Raw genomic sequence first — 19,471 nt, 5'->3', positions numbered from 1 at the left:
TTAACCCTGAAGTTATAAAAGTAATAAAACCGTCATTAACATTATAATTTTGTCATAAATCACTTGACCGTTATTGTCGTCATTGTAATCACAAAAATTTGATGTGACACATTTAGTGGCTAAATTTGTATTATTTGATCATGTTAGTATCTTTTGACTACTACTTTAATAGAAGATAAATCTCACTTAATAAGAAAATCACTATATAAAATGATTACATTTAGGTATGAATGCAGATAGACCCCAATTAGTCATATAAACAACCAATAAAAAGGTGAGCATCAATTTTTCAAAAAAGAACTCTGTGCAACTAATCATCAATACCCTCTAAATTTAATGAATCAACTCTATCTGTAGTCTTATCTCGACAGTTGAAGAATCTTGTGCTCACTGGTTTAAATCTTTTCAGACACAGTAAGTGAGCTCCATTTCGAAGCTCAACATGACAGATGAGAGACTTGCCTCTGCCTGTAAGATTTTCATCACTTGTTTCTCCTAGTCTTTTACCTCAATATTTTTAATTAAATTAGATTGTAAAACACGTGTTAAAAGTGCCTGAATCTTGGTTTTCGACCAAACCAAATTTCTCGGATCCGGTTCGAAAGTTTTACAAGGATTACTTACTTGTCATAACACGTGTTACAATTCTATTGGCGGCCGAAGAAAATACCAGTGAATATGAGAATATCAGGGGCCGTACGAATCGTAATAAGGCGCAGAGAGTTAAAAACCAATGAGAGCCACGTGGCAGTTTTTGACGGCAGGCAATAGTGGCTTTCAGAACTAATGATTTTGTTCTTAAAAAGCTTTATATTGTTAGGGTAAAATTATTCTAAAACATTTTATCGGGTTTTTTATTAAAAAATAATTTTTATTAGTATAATACAGCACTAAATATTGTGTTTATGAAATTACCGAAACACATCAACAAAATGAGAGAAAATCATGAACGAAAAGCTGCAAAAAAAAAAATGAAAGTGGAGAAACGACACATGAATGACACAATGCTAATTTTAGTATTCTGATCAGCTCCACCTTTTAACACTTTAGTTCAGCTTCACTTTTGCACACCATGTCAATCTCAACCTCATTCAGAAGGTAGCAAAGATAATAAAGATTACGTGTAATAGTCTTAATATATAATTAAATAAAAATATTATCGGTTTTGTTATTATTTTTTAGTAAAATAGGTAAAAAGTTATCGGAAATATTATTATTTTTATCAATTTTATTATTATTGGTCGTTTTAGTTATTTTTTCTATTAGTTTTATTATTATTATGTACTTTACTGGAAATATTAAAAAATATTAATGTTTTAAATAATAATAATAATAATAATATTTTAAATAATTTTTTTCCTATTTTATTAAAAAAATAATAACAAAACTAGTAATGATTTTTTCTAATCATATATTAAGGCCGCTGTATTATAGAATTTCCCAGTACGTGGGATCAAAGCCAAAACCTAAAGTTGTCATTGATTATCAAAATGATGGCAATTTTGGAGGGCGTTTTTACCAAAAAAAAATCATTCAAATATTATAATATAATATTTCAGATATTATTTTTTAAATTTTAAAAATTTTGCACTTTTTTTGATAAGGGGATCAAAGGTATGTCTTTTGGAGTGCGTTTTTTTAGGAGAAATAGTGACAATAGTTTATAAGTAAATTCATTAGATATATAGATAAAAAAGTTAAAAAATGTATCTTTTAATTTTTATCTCACATTATACAGAAACATAATCTAAACACTCTAATATGTCTATATAAATTAACAACATTAAGCTCTTTAACTCATGGAACTAATATGTTTTAGATTATGTTGTTAGTCCTATAGTTTTATTTTTCAATTCCATGTGGTGCCAACTTCTCATTATCACTTTGTCAAAAAAAAAAGTACTAGATCGGTAAAATTTAGAGAAATAATATCTGATAATTAATATTATAATATTTGGTTTTTTTTTTGGGTAAAGACGCCAATTTTGGAGAGTTTAGATTCAATGCACCCTACAAAAGCTAATAAAAAAGTCTCATCATTCCACAATCAATAAATACATATATACTTTAAAGGAAAATGAAAATTTAAGAGATATATATATATATATATATATCATAATTTACATCGAGTTTGTTCGAGTGCTAACAAACAATAAACAAGAAAACAAAGGGGTGCTAACCAAAGGAGTGGGCACAATAACTTAGTGGCAGATTTGCATATCCACTCAGCGAAAATGATCTTCTTGCGAGAATTCAGTAAAAGAAAGCTTGAAATCGATAAGCTTCTAAAATACAGATGAATGTGAGCTGTCCATTCTTCAACGGTGGCTTGGTACTTTTGGCATGTGATTAGAATCGAATTCAGCATAAGAAAGAGTTATAATTAAGAGGATAATAATCATGCCATAATCATTTATGCATCTTTATTAGTCAAGGAGGAGATGTTATAATTAAGACGAGTAAAACTAATCGAAAACAAACAGATGTACAAGTGGGATTACCAAATTTTTTCCATTCAATCATTCATGTCCAACGCCAGTGGCCATCACATACCCCAATAAAAGCGACTGGATTCATAAGACATCATCATCATAACATTAAGATTCGATATATAAAACCAGTATAAATAGGAATGATTGTCACAAATCCCCTTCCACAAGTGGATTTACAGAATCCAGTGTACATACAATGGGATTAGGGAGACAACTAATGATCATATATTGAACACGGGCACGAGTAAAAACGGCTTCCGTGGCCTGTTCGAGAATCAACTAGTAGATGATTTAGAGCAATCAGGACAGCTGAAGTGACCTATAGCTTGACATTTTGTACATCCAACAGATTTTACCTTAAATTCCTCGGACTGATACATATTATCGATGAGGTTAAAGCTTAATGATCCAATTGCTTTGATTAGTCCAGTTCCACTGCATCTCAAGCATGCTATCACGTGTAGACCACCACATCTCTTGCACAAGCCCAATGAACTGCAAGTTTAACAGGTTGCATATCAGCTCGTGCACCGTATTAACAACGATGCTAACCTTGCAGATTACAGCAGCCAATTAAACATATCCCAGAAGTTCTCTTTTTCTATGAAAGTTGAATAGAAGTGGGGAACCTCATGATATAGATAAGACGTGTTACCTACCTTAATACAATAATGTGCAACTTAGTTTAGAAAGAAATCGATTTAGTTCATTCACTCGACAATGATTCTAGAGCTTTATCCACTACCCCCAAAGCAGTCCTAGCTTAATAATTATCATCAGAAAAAACAAAAAGGTGACCTTTATATGTGTCGTAACCGGTTTTCGTCCGGGCACGAAATTTTACTTGGCGGGAAAAGTAATATGAATAAATGATTTTTATTAAAATGTTATGGGAGTCGCCATCGGCCTTTTGGATTAGGTAGGTCGAATACCTAAAAATCATCTTTTAAAAGAGTTTTTAAGAAAACAGCAGTTAAAAGATAAACTGGTCTACGTTTAACCAAAAATTCGTTCTTTTTAATAATAAAAAGGGATTTGTGGTCGGTTACGTTTGGGGAAGGATTAACACCCCCACAACGCCCAAAATTGGTCCCTGTTGATTATAAATTGTCTCTAATAATAGAATTTAAGAATTCGAATATAAATTTAATTTATGATCTTTTCATATTCAATGGATAATAAGGAAGAAAAATATTAAAATAATTTTTATAAATTATAAATAAAGTATTTATTTATTTAAAAATATTAGAAAATGACTTCTAGTTGCTTTAAAATAGCCAATTTCTTTAATATTAATAAATAAATAAATATTAATAAGAATATAATATTTTTTCTTAAAAATGAAGTAAATATATATATATATATATATATATATATTTATAAGCAAAATATTTATTTATTTTTAAAATACCAGAATAGGACGTCTAGTTATTTTAAGACCGCCCTTTCTTAATATTTAAAAATAAATAAATATTATTATTTAATTAATTTGTGAAATTAATTAAATAATACTTATTAATCTTTCATATATATATATACATATATTAATATGACTAAAATTAAATAAATATAAAAGGAAGAAAAATATAATAATTTGAATAAAACTAAAATAACTATATATTTATATATTTGTTTAAATACAATATTTATTTATTTAAAAAAATATCAGAATATGACTTCTAGTTGCTTTAAGACAACTCATTTCTTTGATATTAAAATTAAATAAATATTAAGAAGAATATAATAATTAAAAATAATAAAAATGAAGTAAGTATATATATTTTTATAAATAAGATATTTATTTATTTTTTAAAATACCAGAATAGGACGTCTAGTTATTTTAAGACCGCCCTTTCTTAATATTTAAAAATAAATAAACATTATCATTTAATCAAATATATATATTTATACGAATAAAATAATAATTATTAATTTGAACATATTGAAATTAAAAAGGTAAAAAATTAAAATTTATCATTAAATAATGACTAAAATAAAAGAAATTAAAACTATGAGATTAAAATGTAAAATATTAAAATTCATGGTCAAAAATGAAAAGAATTAAGAAATCAGTAACTAAAATATAAAATATAAAACCTAAAGGTCCTAATTCGAATTATTAAAAAGATATATACTAACAGTGTAATTTAGCCTTAATTAATTATTTCGGGGTTAAAATATAAATTATAAAAATTATAAGGGACTAAATATGGTATTTACCCTAAATATATACAAGTAAGGACTAAATTATAAATAAAATAAAATTAGAAGACCGAACTGAAATGATTAGAAATTGATTGTAGTGACTAAATTGAAAAAGTATAAATTACAGGGACTTCGGACGAGGTTTCCCCATTATTAAATTTGCACAGAGGTCCCTCTCCAAAACGACGTAGTTTTGGAGAGGGTACAAATAGGTCATTTAACCTCTTTTTTCTCCTTTCTCTTTTTGGCTCTCTCTCTCCCTTCTCTCTAGCTTTCCCTCATCGGAGGAAGAGCCGATCACCGGCCGGTCACCGTTCGCTGGCGCTTCGAAATTTTACAAAATTACCCAAAAAAAATCCTTTTTCACTTCTAAAGCCGATTATGGCCTCCCCTTGTTCTAAAAATCCCCCAAACTTCGTAAATCTAAGTTTTTACCTTCTGTTTTTCGATAGTTTCCTGGCGATTTGGATGCTCCGACGAGGGTAAGGTACTCGGTATATTCACTCTATTTTATTTTATTTTTTGTTTGATTGCTCTGCCTGCCCCCTTTGCTTCATTGATGGGGCTTTTTATAGGCTTTTTCGTACACCCTTTTGGACTGGTTAAAGGAGGGTAACCCGGTGAGTCACCGGCCAAAAGAGGTGATGGAAGCCATTAGAACTGGGACATGGAGGGGCAGCTGTCTCGGCTTGCTGGAGGCTGCTGGAATAGGGAGGTAAAAATGGTGATTACAATATACATTCCACTCTAGACATCCAAGCTTTTCCTCAAATAAATAATATTGGTAATGCTCAATCCCACATAGTGTTGGAAACACTATTGGGAAAGGTATTTAAGGCTTGACATTCCACTTCCTTGTTGAGTGATAGAGAACAAGGGGGGCTCTCGCGCACCGCCGTCGCCGTCCGTCCGTCTTGTCTCGTCTCGGCTCGGCACGGCTCGGCTCGGCTCGGCTCGTGGTCATGGTCGAGGTCGAGGTCGTGGCCGTGGTAATACGTGTCTTCGACACGTCCGCGCGGATACTATCTTTTTAGAGAAAATTCTTGAGGAATTTCTCTTTGAAAGAAACAAATGAAAAATATGAAAGATATCAACTGATATTTATAGGCTGCTGAGGACTGTTTGAATTTCAAATAATAACAGCTGAATTATTTGTTATCAGAAATTAAACAGTTTATTCCTAAATTAAATCAGAAACGTTAAGATGTACCTGGACTGATTTACAGCTTTGTACAGAGGAGACAAACTGTTAATATCAGGAGTTACAGGAGTTATTTGATTTAATTCCAGGGGTTACATGATATAATTTTGGGAGTTATAACAGCTGAATAATGATACAATGAACCTGGACTATTTCTGAGTCAGGTTCATCTAGACGTTTCAGCTGTTACAAATAAGAGGTTTAATCCTGAAATTTTATGGACAATTTTAACCCTATTTCTAGCCTATAAATAGAGAGCTATATTCAGCTTATCAACTCACTCCAAATTCACAATTCACTTACAAAGTGTTTTCTAAAGTTCTCTCTGTGAGTTCTCTGAGTGCTTTCCGATCAGAAGTGCAATACCACCAGCAGTCCACTCCGGTTTCGGGTGTACGGAATTCGGAGCGACCGTGTTAACCTCGGGGGACGGTCTGCCTACTGCAGCGATTACACACATCGAGGCGAATTCATTTCTAAGGCAGTGGTTCTTACCACGACACGGTTTACGAATCTGTTCTTCTTAATTACTATTTATATTTTCAGTCAGTGCTAACGGTGTAGTTTTGCAGTTCATATATCCAACAATTTAGAAACGAATTTCCATAAACTGTAATCATGTCGACACCTTTGAGCAAACTCATTCCCGATCTTTCCAAGCTCGATGCACTTGATGGAAAGAACTATAGAAGGTAGTCCTAAAGAATTCTGATATTCTTCGAGCAACTTGATCTTGATTATGTGTTACTCAAGCCACCACCTACCATGCCGCCAACCCCAGCTGTCGGTGATAATGTCGATGCGGTCCTCAATGATGATGTCTTAGCAACTGCCGCCGCCGCTCTCGCTACCTACGAGAAATACGAGAAGGACAACAAGACGGTACGAGGACATCTGCTCAGCCACATGTCAAATAAACTATTTGATATGTTCCTTAGAGAAAGGAGTGCCAAGGCAATATGGGACACTCTCGACAAGAAGTATGGTGCGGATGATGCGGGGATCAAGAAGTACGTTGTCGGCGAATGGCTCAAATTCCAGATGACAGACGACAAGCCAATAATGGATCAAGTCCATGACTATGAGAACTTAGTCGCTGACATCATCGCTGAAGGGATGCAAATGTGTGAGGTGCTGCAAGCCAATGTACTCATTGAGAAGCTGCCCAAGTCCTGGTCCGACTACCGCAACTCTCTTAAGCATAAGAAGAGAGACATTTCGCTTGAAGAACTTGTGGGCCATATGAAGATTGAAGAAGCCAACCGTTTAAAAGATAAGCTTACTAATTCTATGAGTAATTTATCTTTTAGAGCTAACTTGGTTGAGTCTAAATTTAAGAAGATCATGAAACGTGGGAATCAAGACAAAAAGACGAAACCACAGAAGGCTACCAACTTCAAGAAGTCAGGAAAGGCCAAACCGAAAGGAAAGAAGTTCAAGTGTTATATCTGCGGTTTACCTGGCCACAAAGCTTACCAATACCAACACCGCTCAGACCGCCAGAATGACAACAAGCCACATATGCACGTTGTAGAAGAAGATGATGAGATCATTGCTGCGGTGGTCTCAGAAGTTAATCTGGTGGAGAACAGTTAAGAATGGGTAGTTGACACTGGTGCTTCGAAGCATTTTTGCGCAAGGAAGGAGTTTTTCACCGAGTTCGAGGATGAGAACACTGGTGAACGTGTGTACATGGGGAACTCTAGCAGCTCTGAAGTGCTAGGCAAAGGCAAGGTTTTACTCAAGCTGACTTCTGGTAAAACTCTGGCTTTAAATAATGTTCTGTATATACCTGCCTTGCGTAGAAATTTGATAAGTGGTGGGCTTCTGAATAAGACAGGCATTAAGTTAGTTTTTGAGGCAGATAAACTTGTACTTTCCCAAAATGGTGATTATGTGGGGAAAGGGTTTTTAAGCAATGGTTTATTTGTCATAGAAACTCAATTTAATGAAAATAAAGCTACCACTTCTGCTTATATTGTTGAATCCATTGATATGTGGCATGCTAGATTAGGACACGTGAATATTCATGCTTTAAAGAAATTAATGAATATGAATGTTCTGCCTAAACTAGACACAACTAGCTTTAACAAATGTGAGATTTGTGTAGAAGCTAAGCATACTAGACCTCACTTTAAGACTGTTTCTAATAGAAAGACTGAACTGTTAGAACTCATTCATACTGATCTAGCAGGTTTTAGAAACACTGAAAGTAAAGGAGGAAAACACTACTACATAACTTTTGTAGATGATTATTCAAGATATACAAAAGTTTATCTCCTAAGAACTAAAGATGAAGCTGAAAACTTCTTTCTTATTTATAAGGCAGAAGTTGAAAATCAGTTAGATAGGAGAATCAAACGGGTTAGATCTGATAGAGGTGGTGAATATGGATCTAATTTCTTAAAAGATATTTGTGAAAAGAATGGCATAATTCATGAAACATCAGCCCCCTATTTTCCTCAACAGAATGGTATAGCCGAAAGGAAAAATAGAACTTTAAAAGAGATGATGAATTCTTTACTAATAAGTTTCGGGTTATCTGATAACATGTAGGGGAAGGCCATTCTATCGGCAACTCATATCTTGAACCCATTTCCTCATAAGAAATTAGATTCTACCCCATATGAATTATGGAAAGGATACGCTCCTAATTTACAATACCTGAAAGTGTGGGGGTGTCTGGCTAAAGTGGGCTTGCTAGACTTTAAGAAGTCCACCATCGGACCTAAAACCGTTGATGCAGTGTTTATAGGGTATGCTACGAATAGTGCTGCATATAGATTCATGCTTTTACAAGATTATTCTATTTGTGAGTCAAGAGATGTTGTTTTCTTTGAAAATACTTTTCCTTTAAAGGAACCGAGAATAAATATTGAAACACAAATAGAATATATTCCATCAACTTCTTCTAGTAATCATGCTAGGTCTTCTGAACAAATTGATTTTGAGCCTAGAAGAAGTAAAAGGCAAAGAGTTGAAACCTCTTTTGGACCAGACTTTATTACTTCCTTTATTTCTGAGATAAATGATTTAGACTTCATTTCAGATCCTATAGCTCAAATTTTTCTATTAGATGAGGATCCTAAAACTTTTGAGGAAGCTATAAGATCTATCGATGCTAGTTTTTGGAAAAGCGCTGTTAATGATGAACTAGAATCGATAATGTCTAATCATACTTGGGAATTAGTTGACTTGCCTAAGGGATTCAAACCAATCTCCAACAAATGGGTCTTCCGGAAGAAACTAAGGCCAGATGGTTCGATTCAGCGGTACAAGGCAAGGTTAGTCGTCAAAGGGTTCACTCAAAGGTTTGGTTTAGACTACTTTGATACATACTCTCCCGTTACAAAAATCTCAACGATTCGTGCATTATTTGCACTAGCCTCTATTCATAAGTTACAGGTACATCAAATGGATGTTAAGACTGCTTTCTTGAATGGGGATCTAGATGAGGAGATTTACATGGAGCAGCCACTAGGTTTTGAGGCACCTGGTATGGAAGGCAAAGTTTGTAGACTCAAAAAGTCACTATATGGACTTAAGTAGGCTCCTAAACAGTGGTATGAGAAATTTCATAAAACTATTCTTAGTTTTGGTTTTGTTGTGAATAGTTCGGATGCTTGTGTGTATTCGAAGATGTTTGAAACTGAATGTGTTATCATAAGCCTTTATGTTGACGACATGTTGATTTTCAGTTCTAACATTGAGTCCATTAACAAAGTTAAAAATTTCTTGTCCACTAAGTTTGAGATGACAGATTTGGGAGAAGTAGATGTAATCTTAGGAGTCAAAGTTACCAAAACTGAGAAGGGATTTTCTTTATGTCAAGCACATTATATAGAGAAAGTGCTAAAGAAATTTGACAGTTTTGATGTCGTCCCTGTTCGAACTCCTTATGACCCTAGCATACATCTAGTTAAGAATAAAGGAAGTAGTGTTTCCCAAACTGAATATGCTAAATTAATCGGAAGTTTAATGTTCTTAATGAACTATACTCGGCCTGATATTGCTTATGCTGTGAGTAGACTAAGTAGATATACTCATAATCTGAGTGGTGAGCACTGGATTGCGCTTAAACACTTACTGAAGTATCTTAAGGGTATTGTGGATTGGAAACTTGAGTTTGTTGGCTTTCCTGCGGTACTGGAAGGATATTGTGATGCCAACTGGGTTTCTGATAATGATGAGGTAAGCTCTACGAGCGGGTATGTTTTTACTTTGGGTGGAGCAGCGATCTCGTGGAAATCATCAAAGCAGACTTGTATTGCTCGTTCTACCATGGAGTCAGAGTTTATAGCTCTTGACCTAGCTGGGCAAGAAGCCGAGTGGCTCAGAAGCTTGTTAGCAGATATTCCGTTGTGGGGAAGACCGACTCCTCCAGTTTCATTGTTGTGTGATTCACAAGCTACGATATGTGTGGCTAAGAACCAAGCTTACAATGGTAATAAAAGACACATTCGCATAAGACATGAATCAGTTAGACACTTGATAAAGAATGGAATGCTCTCTTTAGAGTATGTGAAGTCGGAAAGGAACCTAGCAGATCCACTTACCAAAGGGTTAAGTCGGAAGCTGGTCCTAGATTCGTCGAGGGGGATGGGTCTAAAGCCCATTGGTTGAGGAATTCATGGTGGATACCCAACTTAGTTATCTAAGTTCCATGTGGTCAAACGAAACCATGGAAAGACTCATAGTGCTCATTCCTACTGCCTATCCCTATGATGAATAATGTGCATGCCCAGGATGAGCTTAATTGCTCTGAATAAATTCATAGCCCAGGCTTTGGGTGGTCTTAGTGAGAAAGACTTGATGAATTTACCGATTTTGGCTGAATATCTATTCTTAATAAGTTCATAACCCAGAGTGAGTGGGTAGGAAATGATGAACTTACCGACAGAAAGGTTGAGTTTGTTAAACTCTTAATAAATTCAAATCCAAGTATTTGGATGGTTCTAGTGAGAAGGAATTATTGAATTTACCGATAAATGAGGTTGAATATTTATTCTTAATGACTTCTTAGCCCAGAGTTTGGGTGGTTCATTTATAATGAACTTGAAAAATGTCACCATACCCTTTGTGTGGTTGAGCTATTATAAAAGCTCTTAATTATTTCATATTCCTTTTTAAAGGGTGGTTTATGTTGAGATAAACTTGATGAAATAACCTATGTAAGTGAGAAGGGTTAGCCGCCTTCTATGAAAAATGTTGGGCTATTTTTCTAGCACACTTACTAGAATCATGAGGTAAGATGGCCAAATATATACTTTTGTATATATATATCTTACACATCGAGGACTCAAGTGGATGAAGGGGTTAGTTGTGTGTTATGAGTTTACCCTGATCTTAGAAAGTTCCAGACTAGTTTCACTTATCTAAGAGAAGGATTGCTCATAATCACTATGTACTAGTTCCAGATATGTTCACTAGTGCTTAAGAAACTAATCTCGCTATTGCTCTTCTGGAAAGCTTGTTTTCGAGTTTCAGAAGATTTCTTTCGCATTAGTGGGGGAATGTTGGTAATGCACAATCACACATAGTGTTGGAAACACTATTGGGAATGGTATTTAAGGCTTGACATTCCACTTCCTTGTTGAGTGATAGAGAACAAGGGGGCTCTCGCGTACCGCCGCCGCCGTCTGTCCGTTTCGTCTCGGCTCGGCACGACACGGCACGGCTCGGTTCGGTTCGGCTCGGCTCGGCTCGGCTCGTGGTCGTGGTCGAGGTCGAGGTCGTGGTCGTGGTCGTGGTCGTGGTAATACGTGTCTTCGACACGTCCGCGCGGATATTATCTTTTTAGAGAAAATTCTTGAGGAATTTCTCTTTGAAAGAAACAAATGGAAAATGTGAAAGATATCAACTGATATTTATAGGCTGCTGAGGACTGTTTGAATTTCAAACAATAACAGCTGAATTATTTGTTATCAGAAATTAAACAGTTTATTCCTAAATTAAATCAGAAACGTTAAGATGTACCTGGACTGATTTACAGCTTTGTACAAAGGAGACAAGCTGTTAATATCAGGAGTTACAGGAGTTATTTGATTTAATTCCAGGGGTTACATGATATAATTTCGGGAGTTATAACAGCTGAATAATGATACAATGAACCTGGACTATTTCTGAGTCAGGTTTATCTAGACGTTTCAGCTGTTACAAATAAGAGGTTTAATCCTGAAATTTTATGGACGATTTTAACCCTATTTCTAGCCTATAAATAGATAGCTATATTCAGCTTCTCAACTCACTCCAAATTCACAATTCACTTACAAAGTGTTTTCTAAAGTTCTCTCTGTGAGTTCTCTGAGTGCTTTCCGATCAGAAGTGCAATACCACCAGCAGTCCACTCCGGTTTCGGGTGTACGAAATTCGGAGCGACCGTGTTAACCTCGGGGGACGGTCTGCCTACTGCAGCGATTACACACATCGAGGCGAATTCGTTTCTAAGGCAATGGTTCTTACCACGACACGGTTTACGAATCTGTTCTTCTTAATTACTATTTATATTTTCAGTCAGTGCTAACGGTGTAGTTTTGCAGTTCATATATCCAACAAATGAAACACAACTACCATAGCAGGATAACTACAGCACGAAGAGGAAAGTGAAGCCAATGATTCCGAATGAGTTATATTTAAATATAGTCTACTACTTCAGGGCCACATTTTTTTAGGTGTAAAGGATGGCATAACTTGGAGATAGGGGAAGTGATTGCCAATTTCAAAATTCGAACTCTAACCGGCAATATATCGCCTCTTAAAAGTTACCGGCCGAACTGAGTAGGCTAAATCCTAGGTTCCTTCCGGGTCACCTTTGATTTGCACTAGCATAACATGACAATAAAAATTAAAAAGACATTTTTTGTTACATAATTCAATGTAGGGTAGTGCACTGGTTTGAGATAGAATCATCACAAAGAACGGATATGAAACATGAAGATAAGCCAATCATTTCATAAAAATTCAAACCACCCCACAATTAAATCTATCCTAGGAATACATAAGACATTGAAATCATAGACCGAGTTAAAGTACAATGGTAGCATTTCCAAAGGACATCCAATTGTAAACCAACAAAGAGAAGAACAAAAACTAAACCAAAATAACAAAAGGTGTCAAAACTAAAAATTCATGAACCAAACTATTAATTAAAGCACCCAACTTTTACCCATACCCCTTATACCCAGTAAAAAAATGTTAACTTTTTTCAATGTTTAATACTACTAAAATTCTGGGTTTTACTTCCAAACTAAAAATAGAGGTAATAATCTTGGAAGCAGAAACAAAAAACGGGTCTACAAAAGTTCAGTTACCTTCTTTGTGAAGCAGAGATGAAAGGATCCACTTTGGGGGCAGCAATTGTAGCACACAGTAACAAAGTGCCAACTCCGAAGCCTGCAACTTCGCTTATGTGTTCCATTTTTTGCCGTGTTTCTGATCAGACATCTAAAACCTGATCGATTCCGTAATTCACTTTCAACTCTATTGGGTTGTCATGGAACGTACTTTTTTATTTGGTAATTAAAATGTTTCAATGAACTCTAATACCAAGGCCTATTAGCTCAGTTGGTTAGAGCGTCGTGCTAATAACGCGAAGGTCGCAGGTTCGAAACCTGCATGGGCCAATTGTGGGGTTTTCTTCCCTTTTGTAAATTTCTAGTGCTTAGGCATATTTTGTCGTACTTTGGGCCAAAATCTGACCTTTCGGTTGTTAATTGCCAACTGAAAGTCCATCTAATTGTTTAAAACTGACAAAATTGCATTGGCGAAATATTTTATCATCAGACAAAATCTACACAAATTTAGGGACTTGAAATCATGTAATCGTTCAAGTTTTTAATTTTACAGGTCGAGTTAGAATTTTACATCCCTCAAATTAAGTATAAATTTTATTTATAATTAAATAATTTATTTTATTACGTATTCATAAAACTTAAAATTTTAAAATAATTCGATTATTATATCTTAATATATGTTTTCACATACATATTGAGTTTGTGAATTCTAGTTTGTAAGATTTCCCATTGAAAACTATTGGGTACATTCATGATGAAAGGACCCATTCAAATAACATAGTCAAATTGGATTTAAACTTTGCAAAGATATTCCAAGTCCAAGAGCTAAAGGATAAATTATGTGAGAAAAAATAATTTCAAAAGAAAGTTTGCTTATTTGAAAAATTAAATAATTAGTTTCATAATCATATTATTTAACTGCTTATGCAAACAATGTTACACATCACAATTCGTAAAATTAAATGATTAGAAAATGTACCCTCCATCCTCTCCAAAATAATTATAATAAGCTGTATTTGGTTGGTTTTGCATGGCAGTCTTGTTGCAGTAATTACCAGGCTGATCATCTAGGTTCCACAATCCATCCCATAACCCTTCCCCTACCAGATACTGATCTATCCAACCAGCAGTATAAGAAGCTGGCTCTTGAAACAAGCACTGATACTCTGAAATAGGGTGCATGGAAACCATCCCCGACTCCCCTCCCGATTCATCAATCATCTCTACTGCTTCACTATTTACTTTGCCATCATCTCCACCTCCTTCTGGTTTTTCCTGTCGCTGTTTTAGCTTTAGGATCTGAGCTTTTCTTTTTTGTTCCTTCAGAGAAGACTTCTCCTTCTTATTGAAATGGGTTCTCCAATAGTTCTTTATCTCATTATCTGTTCTCCCCGGCAAGTATCTTGCAATTGTAGACCATCTGTTTCATTTTTCACGTACAAATCAAACACCATAACCATACATACATACACATATATGTATATATTAAAGGAAAAGTAGAAGAAATAACAAAAAAGAAGACGAGGCATTATTACTTGTTACCCCAATGTGCATGCAATTCAATAATGATCCCTTCCTCCTGTGGTGTTATATGACCTCTTTTAAGACCCGGCCTCAGATAATTCACCCACCTAAGCCTGCAGCTCTTCCCACTCCTATTCAAGCCTGAAAAATTAAAAATAAAAAACCATTTTTTAACCACTATTACAAGTTAACATACATACATACATATATAGTAATTAAATTGTACCTGCAGACCTAGCCACTGAAGTCCATCGTCCTTCTCCGTGGAAGTTAACGTATTCAGTAAGCAGCTTATCTTCTTGAGGAGTCCAAGGACCTTTCCTCAACCCTAGTTTTGGAGCTTCCCAACCCATCATTCTAACCATTATTACAACTTCCTTTTTCCCACTGACTTCACTAAAAATTCTTGTCTCCAGATCGTATGACACAAGTTCCATTGTTACCTTAACTCTCTTATATCCCTTCAATCATGCCAGTTCCATGTTTTCATTTTCAAAATCCATTTGATGATTCATCAGGAGGACAAGATCTTTGAAATCAAATTTCTGCTTGAATTCTTCAGTTTTGCACACGTGTTAAATGTCCAGGTGCTCACCAGCTCAGCTGTTTTTTAACCAGTTAGACGACAAGTGTTGGTTACTACATGATCGTGATTCCATAACACAATCTCGAGCTACATTGTCTTGTCATAATAACAAGATAGGACAAAATTTGACTCTTTTAGGCCGAAACACACAAGTTGATGTTTCCTTGAAAATGGCTTATGGCACAACCTTTATGGAACACTTGTTGGCATAAACAATTCTTAAATGCATGCTTTAGGAATTGTTTATTACCAAAGAAGGTTCTAGGATTCCATTTATGGTAATGGAGGAATAAAATATATGGTGGAAAGGGGATATTTTTTTATGAGTCATTCATGGTCCTTTTTGCGCCATCACGTCGTATGTGTGTATATATAGCATATTTGGAATGTTAGGGCATTGCTTAACTAGACCAAAGTTAATATTTTAATGAACAATGGCTATATATAGGTGTTGACGCGTAACATATTGGAACTATTCATTAGTATTATAAAAATGAAAAAAGGTACACCTAAAGATCTTGTTCAATGTACTCACCGAGATATTGTTTTATGAAGTGATAGCTTTGCAAGCAGTGAGAAATGCTTGATTTGATAGTAGCGAGGAAGATTTAATGAAAGTTGCGGTATTGGTGTTTTCCCTGAGTTGCCCTTCAAAGGGTAGGCGTTTTTGAGGTTGGTGAGGCGTATGATTTATTGTTTTGTTCACTCTTTTTATTTGATTTTAAGTGGTTCAAATCTATGGCTACTCGATGATATTAATAGTGGGCTTTTAATAAGACGAAAGATGAAATGTAGAAAGAGAGAAAAAATAATAGAAAAATTTAGAAATAATTTCAAATGCACTCTACTGCCGTTAGTGTTTATACTCGTGACCTCTGAGAACAATAATAATTTTTTCACTTACTGAAATAAATTGATTCGTGTTTTAAATGCAAGTTAAGATGTATATTATTTGTGTTACAATTATTTTTCGAAATTTAAGTTGGACCATAGTGATTAAGAGTGAGCTTTGAATCCCAATGGGCCTAGGTTTGATATCCCTATGAAGAACATTTGATACGTCTAAAATCTAGTAGTATCTGGTGTGATCTACCTAATAGTTTTAACGCGACATAACAAAAATAAAATATTTGCCTTTAATTCCTTGTTTTGAAGTCCCACATGCATACGTGGCTAATTTTCTTTTTATTAGAAACTTAGTCAATGGTGGGTGAAACCTAGCTTATTCACGTAATGCTATTTGCCTTAGGCTAATGTGATTTCGATTACGGACAAATCAATGAAGAATCTGGCACCTCATCAGTGTCGCAGCCTTAAAGCCAAAAGCTAACAAACAATTCAATTTGTGCACCACACATTGGCGGTTTAGATTTAAAACTCAAGATAATATATATATTATTTTATTTAATCAACAAAATATCATATAAAAGGTTGATTATAATATCATATGAAATATTTATCTTACATAACCTGAGCTCGAATGATATTATTTATAAAGTGTGTAAATTTATCGAAAAATAAAAACATAATATACATTATCATAAAATAGCATAAAAGTATTAAAAAAATATTCACAACTATATTATTTAAATTAACTTAAAAACCTCATCCTAATTCAACCCTAATCAACTTATTTGAATCCTATAATTTTCTAGTAAAATACAAATAACAAAAATATATTTCATGAAAGTCGATTGTTAAACGCCCGTGACAAACATTTCATATACTTGTATTCTTTTATATGGAACGATTAACATAATTCCAAGAGCTTCCCCTCCCATTTCATCCCCACCTTCTCCTCCTCCAAACCAGGATACTCCTATAAGCCATCTCCTGCAATCTTCAAGAACTTCTCACAAACTGCAGCAGATCTTTCCACGGCCGAAATAAGTAGCACTCCGAAGCCTGATCCGATGACCTTAACACTTACACTGTCGCCGGGTTCGACCCCACATGAAGCCAAGCCCGAAGAAAGAGGCATCCGCCTTATCCAACTGCTCTTGACATGTGCCAAGCATGCTTCCACTGGCAACCTACACCGTGCCGATGAGTGTCTCCGGCAGATATCGCTGCTTGCCTTTGTGCCGGGTGACTCCATGCAGCGTCTCTCGACATGGTTCACCTCTGCTCTTGCCGTGCGCCTTGTCAAGCGTTGGCCTGGCCTACATAACCTTGAATTACTCTCAATTGCCGAAACAATAACTGTTTGATCAAGCTCAGTCGCTTATCGGGCAAGCGTTTCCCTACCTTGGGCTCTCTTATGCCATCATATCTCATACACTCATCAAAGCCACGACGGGTCAGCGAGTGATCCATCTCATCGACCTGGGTTCCGGCGATCCGAACTTGTGGATTCCGCTGATTCGGAGCTTTTCGTGCTTGCACACGGAAACACCTCATTTGAAGATCACCTGCATGAATGCTAACAGGGCAATATTGGAGGATTTAGGCACAAGGCTAGTGAAAGAAGCAGAAACACTCGACATTCCCTTCCAATTTAGCCCTCTAAATGTTAATTTAAGAGAGCTAACATTAGACAAACTGAAGGTAACATCAGGGGAAGCCTTGGCTTTCATTTCAATCTTAAATCTCCATACTTTATTAGCCGAAGATGATAGTGTAGATGCACATTTCAGCCACAACAAGACTAACGGCATCAACGATTCGAAGCAAATGTCTCAGTTTTTATCGATGATCCGATCATCGTCATCTAACTTATTTTTCTAGTCAAAAAAGAAGCCGACCATAATCTAAACAAACTAGTTGACCGATTCGTCGAGGGATTGTATTATTACAGCGCGGTGTTCGATTCGGTCGATGCTACGCTTGGGCCAACACCTGGAGTGGGGAAAGACTTGTTTTGGAGGAAATGTTTTGGAAAGAAATTGAAAACATTGTGGCATGTGAAGGGGTTGAACGAGTAGAGAGGCATGAGAGGTATGGGCGATGGATGGTTCTGTTCGGGCAAGCTGGGTTCAAGCCGGTTCGGATGTGGCATGACTCGATGGAAGATGCCAAGCAAATGATGGAAGCATGTGGTAGAAATGGCTACAAAATTGTTAATGAAAAGGCAAGTTTGATGATTTGTTGGCATGATAGACCATTATATGCAGTGTCTACATGGACTTGTTAGAGGGGTACATAACAAATTTTCCCTTTTTTAAGTTTGTGGGATAATGTTAATAAAAATGGCAAACTACAATGTATAGTATATAAATTATCAGTTTTGATCTGTTTTAGTACCTAAACTTTTATTTTTTTTAAACTATACCTAACATTTAGTTTTTATTTCATTTTAGTACACTCCGTTAAAAACTTAATGCGTTTAGTACCTAAACTATCAATTTTTGTATATTTTAATACTTAAACTTTCATTTTTTTCAAAACATAACATTAAGTTTTTAACAGGATACTAAATTGAAACAAAAATTAAACGTTAGGTACGATTTTAAAAAAAATTAAAAGTTTAAATACTAAAATCGATCGACTTGATAGTTTATGTATTAAATGCATAATTTATTCTAATATTACTAAAAAGTAAAATACTTTAACTTCAACGTCGGTCCAAGAGAAAGGACGAGTTTCTTGGCTCCAAAAATTTGTAATTTACAAACTTTTATCCGATAAATTGCAAAAATCAAAGATTCCAAAAAGTTGGGTTATTAATGTTATTATAAGTATTTGTTATTTGTGAATATTTATTAAAATATTATATAAAATTCTAATATAATTTATTATTATAATTTGAATATTTTTTTAAGATTAAAATTTATATGATATATACATTTTAATTTATAAATAAAGGGTTTAAAAACATTATATATATTTATTTTCTTTACTTTCCTAATTATATAATTCTTCATTATATAAATAATAATAACTTATTAATTTCATACTTGTATACGTGAAACTTGCTTATTTTTAATATGATTTTTGTAAAAGCTAATAGTTATTTTAAATCATTTAAAATAAATGATAAAATTATTAAGCAATTATAATGATGTATAAAATTCATTAATTTAAAGTCATAATTAAAAGTTTTAAATTAAAGATAATTTATTTATCTATTTTTAAAAAATATTTTTATTATTCACCTTCGTTATCTATCTTAATCTAATCATTTTACAATAATATAGTATCGCCTCTAAATATATTATAGGGTAAACTACGC

The 19,471-nt window shown here is 34.5% G+C and overlaps 2 protein-coding genes, 1 non-coding gene and 1 pseudogene across 3 annotated transcripts; 2 read left to right on the top strand and 2 right to left on the bottom strand.

Annotated features, from left to right (window-relative positions):
• Positions 1–2,735: 2,735 nt before the first annotated feature.
• Positions 2,736–13,315, bottom strand: LOC120138002. Its single transcript, XM_039153622.1, has 2 exons — positions 13,209–13,315; positions 2,736–2,987 (listed from the first exon to the last, which is right to left on the bottom strand). Exons 1-2 carry the CDS (start codon positions 13,313–13,315, stop codon positions 2,768–2,770), a joined length of 327 nt encoding a protein of 108 aa, XP_039009553.1. The 3' UTR covers positions 2,736–2,767.
• A 131-nt stretch (positions 13,316–13,446) lies between these two features.
• On the top strand, positions 13,447–13,520 carry TRNAI-AAU. Its single transcript has one exon. It is a non-coding gene; the product is annotated as a tRNA-Ile (tRNA).
• Positions 13,521–14,156: 636 nt separating this feature from the next.
• Positions 14,157–15,091, bottom strand: LOC120138012 (MYB-like transcription factor EOBI). The gene is made up of 3 exons (XM_039153629.1): positions 14,941–15,091; positions 14,726–14,855; positions 14,157–14,610 (listed from the first exon to the last, which is right to left on the bottom strand). The coding sequence occupies exons 1-3, from the start codon at positions 15,077–15,079 to the stop codon at positions 14,157–14,159; spliced, it is 723 nt and encodes a 240-aa protein (XP_039009560.1). The 5' UTR covers positions 15,080–15,091.
• Positions 15,092–15,220: 129 nt separating this feature from the next.
• On the top strand, positions 15,221–18,480 carry LOC120138011 (annotated as a pseudogene).
• Positions 18,481–19,471: the final 991 nt, after the last annotated feature.

The sequence above is a fragment of the Hibiscus syriacus genome, unplaced genomic scaffold (genome assembly GCF_006381635.1).
Source record: "Hibiscus syriacus cultivar Baekdansim isolate YM2019G1 unplaced genomic scaffold, ASM638163v2 tig00110677_pilon, whole genome shotgun sequence".
In the NCBI taxonomy this organism is placed as follows: Eukaryota; Viridiplantae; Streptophyta; class Magnoliopsida; order Malvales; family Malvaceae; genus Hibiscus; species Hibiscus syriacus.
Note: the sequence above shows the minus strand (reverse complement) of the source record. Positions and strands in the feature narration are given on the sequence as shown.

Coding starts and splice junctions, on each gene's coding strand:
- LOC120138002 (XM_039153622.1), bottom strand. CDS start 13,315: ATGGAACACATAAGCGAAGTTGCAGGCTTCGGAGTTGGCACTTTGTTA. Junction 2,988..13,208: donor ATCTCTGCTTCACAAAGAAG/GTAACTGAACTT, acceptor TTAAACTTGCAG/TTCATTGGGCTTGTGCAAGA.
- LOC120138012 (XM_039153629.1), bottom strand. CDS start 15,079: ATGGTTAGAATGATGGGTTGGGAAGCTCCAAAACTAGGGTTGAGGAAA. Junction 14,856..14,940: donor TTCAGTGGCTAGGTCTGCAG/GTACAATTTAAT, acceptor TTAATTTTTCAG/GCTTGAATAGGAGTGGGAAG. Junction 14,611..14,725: donor CATGCACATTGGGGTAACAA/GTAATAATGCCT, acceptor AAAATGAAACAG/ATGGTCTACAATTGCAAGAT.